This window comes from Aedes aegypti, chromosome 2 (genome assembly GCF_002204515.2).
Source record: "Aedes aegypti strain LVP_AGWG chromosome 2, AaegL5.0 Primary Assembly, whole genome shotgun sequence".
NCBI classification, from domain to species: domain Eukaryota; kingdom Metazoa; phylum Arthropoda; class Insecta; order Diptera; family Culicidae; genus Aedes; species Aedes aegypti.
Genome location: NC_035108.1, coordinates 446364750 through 446370749, shown reverse-complemented (window position 1 = coordinate 446370749; position 6000 = coordinate 446364750). Strand labels below are relative to the sequence as shown.

General features: G+C 36.5%; 1 protein-coding gene across 1 annotated transcript in view; it reads left to right on the top strand.

Annotated features, from left to right (window-relative positions):
• The first annotated feature begins 211 nt into the window (after positions 1 to 211).
• Positions 212 to 6000, top strand: part of LOC5573451 (transcriptional regulator ATRX) — a 79833-nt gene continuing 74044 nt past the window's right edge. The window contains exon 1 of the mRNA XM_001654567.2: positions 212 to 729. Coding sequence (XP_001654617.2) covers positions 728 to 729 — 2 coding nt within the window. The 5' untranslated portion in view covers positions 212 to 727. The remainder of the gene's footprint in view (positions 730 to 6000) is intronic.

Below are 6000 nucleotides of genomic sequence, written 5' to 3'. Positions count from 1 at the left end.
CTCTACTTCAGAAGTAGGGTATCTTGCATGGGTACCGAGAAAAATCATAAAAATAATCAATTTCAACTTGCGTCCTCATCACACATTATGCGAGAAGTTTTGAACCTCAAGCCCTTGATGAAATATTTCACCATCGGACTGACGTGACGTCTGCCATCGACGCCCCCTTGCAAGAACATCGCATCTGCGATGTTGGGCTCCGTGTCGCGCTTGTCATGTCAGTGCATCGCAGAAAAGAAGCAAAAATCCCTCGCCAGAAAAGCATTCATTCTCCATCTTAAGTTTTCTTGCGCGGTGTATCGGGACAGTGAAGTGCAAGTGCAGATAAACCCTCGAAAATCTGCCCATTCGGATCGGTATCGGTGCGTGGTCGCTTTATCAGTGTCCGGGGATTCGCGATCCGGTGTTTTCCAAGTGCAATCGTGCTGTTCCGCGACAGGGTGAAAGAAAATTGCGGGCGCCAAAAATCGCCTCCTAGAAGAGTGTTATTTTTTTGTGTGTGCGGGATCAAGGAAGGGAAGAAGCGAAAAACAAGCTCCCAGTACGAAAAGTGGAAGGAAAAGTCAGATTTTCTCGCGGCGCTGCCCTGGATTAGTGGAGGAGCTGGTTTGAGTTTCCGGGGAAGAATCGGTGGCTGCCAAGCATAACTGACTACGGATTGCCGACATCAGGATATTTTCGTGTGGAATGCCCAGGAAAATCACTTCGTTCTGGATGTCGAATCAAAATGTAAGAATCATTCTCCTCAGAGGCATCTTGGATGGGTTCCTTTGATTGCTTTGCAACTGCCCACAGAAAAAAAAGATCTAGTTAATCGATTTTTCGTTTTGCTATAGTGAGCTTACAAACAACAAGAGTCAGCGCCCCAAATCCAATGTAAACAAAAGAGACCAGTATAGGAAATAGTAGATTTTAAGGTGAAGAGAACTTAAAACTTTTCAATTAAATGGCTCAAGATAGACCGACTAAGGAGGCGTTGTGTAAGAATCACAGGAAGGAGGTGTGCGACAAGCTATCCAAGTAGCCCATAAAAAAAGATCTGAGCGTCGTGAGGATAGGTAACCAATCTGACTGCGTGTATTAGGGTGTTCCAAAATTCGGGCTTCTTCGAAAAATTTGCGGGCTCAACTCAACCTTCGAATGGTGTAGATAAAGATGTTGCAAACAATCTTCTGTATAGCTAAGTATGCTGATCCGCTCAAGAAAAGTAAAAATTTCTGCCCAAGAAATGCTCAAGAAATTTCCTACAGTGAGCTCCATTTGAATTGACATTTCTTTTCAACAGCGTACTACGATCAAAGAAAAATGCTTTTCTTGAGCATTTCTTGCAAGAAATTTCCCACGCATCGAGATAGGCGATTACTTTTCTGTTGAAGTGCATACTTCGCTTATGGGGCGAAACTCGATGAAATTACGTTTAGAGGATGTCATGTTTAGATTTATGAAAAAAGTTCAATTTTTGTGATTAATACTCTGCTTTACTCGATATTTCGTATTTCGATATCGAGCTGGAGAACCATAGTAAAAGTTGGTTTTCATGGCTATTTCGATGGTCCCTTGAATCGCAGTTGCACTGGGTTTGTGATATATGTAACTCAATAACTATCTAACTCGATGGTCCCCTCAATATCGAGATATGGAGAGTTGACTGTATATGTTCTCCATTTGTGAACAACATTTTGTTAAAATCTCTTAGATGGACATTTCGATAGAGTGTGAACCATCAGCCAACTTCAATCAATTTTCAACTTTTCTGGTAAAATCATTGATAACATCTCCAAAATTTTCATCCCAGCAAAATTGATCAATTTTTTTTTTAATTTGAAAATAGTTATGTAGGCATGTCTTGACATCTATTAAAACTCTGAATGACTGTATTGAATAATACACAATATTTCCGTAAAACTTCTTGTGTATGAATTGTGGAGTTTGTTAAGAATCAATGGCTTTTTTTGACAAGCCTTCATTGTTTTTTTAATCGTCATTCAGATGTTTTAGCTCTAGATCACCACCCTGCTTTTTCCTGTCAACTGGGAGAAATTGTGAAAATAATTAAGGAAAGTGTAATAACCTTAACTAAATAGTTTGCCAAAAGTGTAGAAGACATTTGAAAACGTAGAAAGTAAGCCTCAATTATTTTTTTTTCGAGACGCAACAGTAATCTACTCACTTTTCAGGGGTTCGCGACCCATAGTTTGAGAAATTATGAGTTAGAGATCCATAGTAACGGACAAATTTTAAACTCCAACATTATAGGGTTTATGCAATCTTTTAACCCGTATAGGCCTGAGTGAAAGTAAAAATACTAAAACCCTCACCGCTCAGTGAATACTTAATGGATTCAAATTTTTTTTTGTCAGTACTGGCACACATATCTAGTTTCTAGAAGTGGCCACAAGAACACGGGAATATTTATGTTGCCGGAGTTATTTCGGTGGGTCATTGGGTCAAGTCGGGTAAAAAAGGGCGATTTTTTTGGACATTGGAAGTTATCTTTATTTATTTCCAATGACAATCATTTTAATTTGCATGAATCATTATGATCTGATATTCAACTTTATAAATAAATAGTTTTGCACCTTTTAGAATGTACTGGATGTAGCCACTCAGACTCAATGTCCTGGAGAATTTACTCTAGATTTATTGGATACTAGACTGTTTTAATTCGCTGAAAGTAAAGATCAAACATAATAGTTAACTAAAATGCATTCCCATAAGTTTGATAAAGATGTTAAGATACAAATGGGCCACTTTCTCATAAATTTAATGCGTCCGGGAGAACCGGAAATGGTCATTTGTAGGATAAATCAAATGCAGGATACATGGTTATTCAATTCAATAGTTTCTCAAAAGGTCTACGCAGATGCGTTTTTTTAAAACTCCTTGATATAGTGACTATATTATAGCCAATTCCTGAAATTATCTGTGCCTTGAAATTTGCCTACATCCAGGGGCACAGAAGTACAGAATCTGCGGCACCCGACCTGACCCAGTGACCCACCGGAATAATTCCGGCCACAGGATCCTTTGAACACCTTTCTAAACTAGATATGTGTACGAATAAACAGACAAAAAAAATATATCTAGCGTAACATTTGAAAAGGGCCTAACTGCAAAATGTAAACAAACTTGATTATTCATTATTCGTATCATTTTTTACGTAAATTACTCCTACATACTCTTACGGGCATGCAAAATGCATTATTAATGGAAATTTTATTCAAATTTAAAAGGGCCTATCTGAAAATGATAAAACTAAGAGGGCCTAACTGGTCATAAAAGGGCCTAACTGAAAATTTCCATCAAAATCAGATTGGCCCTTCCGTGCATTTTTAATTTTCCTCCATATTTGTCAATATTTAGCCCTTGTATAGTGATCAGCATAACGTAAAAATTGAGAAATGCTCGATTGAAGATTCTGTAACATATTGATTGTTACTATTTTAAACTCATTGCTATCTAATAGTTTTAAACTTTTGTTCGACACTCATAGTCTATTACTGAGCCACGTAACGTTTTAAATCTAACATAACATAGAAACTAGTAAAAAATGTTGAATTCAAACATCATCGGCAGATAGGCCCTTTTACGAGTCTTCAAACCAGTTAGGCCCTTTCAATTAGGCCCTTTAATTGAACATGGTTTCAGTTAGGCCCCTCCAGTTAGGCCCTCTTATTTAACATAGTTCCAGTTAGGCCCTTTTGGAATTTGTTAATTTTATTGATTATTGAATAGATTTTCAAAGTTTTAGAACAAAATCAATCGATTATGTGAGAAAATCAACATTGAATATTGAAAATTCTTTATTGAAGATTCAGTACTATATTGATTATTCATATTTCAAACCCTTTCTCCTATTTACTAGTTTTATACTTGTGTTCGACACTCATAATAGTCTACTAGGTGGCCCATAACGTTTTAAATCTTAAATAACAAAACAACTCGTGAAAATGGTTGAATTCAAACATCATCGGCAGATAGGCCCTTTAACGAGTCTGCAAACCAGTTAGGCCCTTTCAGTTAGGCCCTTTGATTGAACATGGTTTCAGTTAGGCCCCTCCAGTTAGGCCTTTTTATTAAACTTAGTTCCAGTTAGGCCCTTTTGTAATTAGTTAATTTTATTGATTATTGAAGTGATTTTCTAAGTTTTAGATCAAAATCAATCGATTAGGTATGTGAGAAAATTAACATTGATTAATAAAAATTCTTTATTGAAGATTCAGTACTATATTGATTCCTATTTCAAGCCCATTCTCTTTTTTACTAGTTTTATCATAATCTTAATGCGAAGTTAGTTGAAAAACTGATTTTTTATCCTGAAAAAAAAAATCAATTAGGGAAAGTGTACCAGTTATGGCCATAGTGGTTCCCTATTTGGCCACGTGTAAAATTTGAATAACTTTCACATTTTAAATCTTTTTGAATGTTTTTACATCAAGATATATGTTAAATCTAACTACTACAACAAACAAACATTTTCAAATTTTGAAGACATTAAAGTAATCACATATGGCGAAATAGGGAACCACTATGTCCATAACTGGTACACCTATCCTACATTAAAAATTTTGAATTATTTTTATTTGTTAATTTTTATTTGTTGCCTCTAGTTGTGGATCGAGTTCCAAAGTCGCGATTTTCACAAAAACAAATTCGTTTGTTTTTGTAACAGCCCTGCAAGAATTCTTCTTATACTTCTTCTTGGCATTACGTCCTCACTGGGACAGAGCCTGCTTCTAAGCTTTGTGTTCAATGAGTACTTCCACAGTTATAAACTGGAAGCTTTCTTTGACAAGTTGCCATTTTCGCATTCATATATCGTGTGATAAGTACGAAGGTACTCTATATTCAGGAAAGTAAAGGAAATTTCCATTACGAAAAAAACCTGGACCGACCCGGAATGGAACTCAGATACCTTCAGAATGGCTTTGCTTTGTAGCCGCGGACTTAAACTGCTCGGCTAAGGAAGGCCCTCAAGTATTAAACAAGTAAAAAAGTGAATGGGTTTGAAATAGATATAATCAATAAGGTACTGAACCTTCAACCGAGAATATCCAACATTTAGCTATTACATTGTTTTTCTCTCGCTTTATTTTATTTAAAAACTATGAAAATCACTTCAATAAGCAATAAAATCAACAAATTCCAAAAGGGCCTAACTGGAACTATGTTTAATAAAAGGGCCTAACTGGAGGGGCCTAACTGAAACCATGTCCAATCGAAGGGCCTAACTGAAAGGGCCTAACTGGTTTGAAGATTCATTGAAGGGCCTAACTGCTGATGATATTTGAATGCAACCATTTTCACGAGTCGTTATGCTATTTGAGATTACTAACGTTCTGGGCCACGTAATAAACCATAATGAGTGTCTAACACAAGTATAAAACTAGTAAAAAAAAAGTGAATGGGTTTGAAATATCAATAATCAATATGTTGCTGATTTTGTATAGAATAGTTTCCAATATTTAGCTTGTATGATATTGTGTTGTTTTCCAACATAATCATTAAATCACAGACAAACAGACGTCACACTCTCATCGTTGTCCATCGACCACCTTTTTAACGGTCGAATCAAAAATATAGCAGGTGGCCAATCGACCACCCGCAGCGCTCGCATAGTTTTTGTTCGCGTTTGACGTTTACACACTAACGCCATCTGTTGGCCTGTCGGCCAAACACACTAATTTTAGCATTGGGCGTACATGTCCTCGTGACTATGATTTTGATCGAGATTTGTTCTAAGTGTTACGTCTGTTTGTCTGTGATTAAATGTTGTCGAAGAATTATGCAAATCACTTCAATAATCAATAAAATAAGCAAATTCAAAAAGGGCCTAACTGGTTTGAAAATTCGTTAAAGGGCCTATCTGCGGATGATGTTTGAATTGAACTATTTTTACAAGTGATTGTGCTATTTCAAATTCAAATCGTTGTGAGCCACGTAATAGACCATTATAAGTGTCGAACACAAGGGGTTATCCGAAAATGACGTCCATCGATT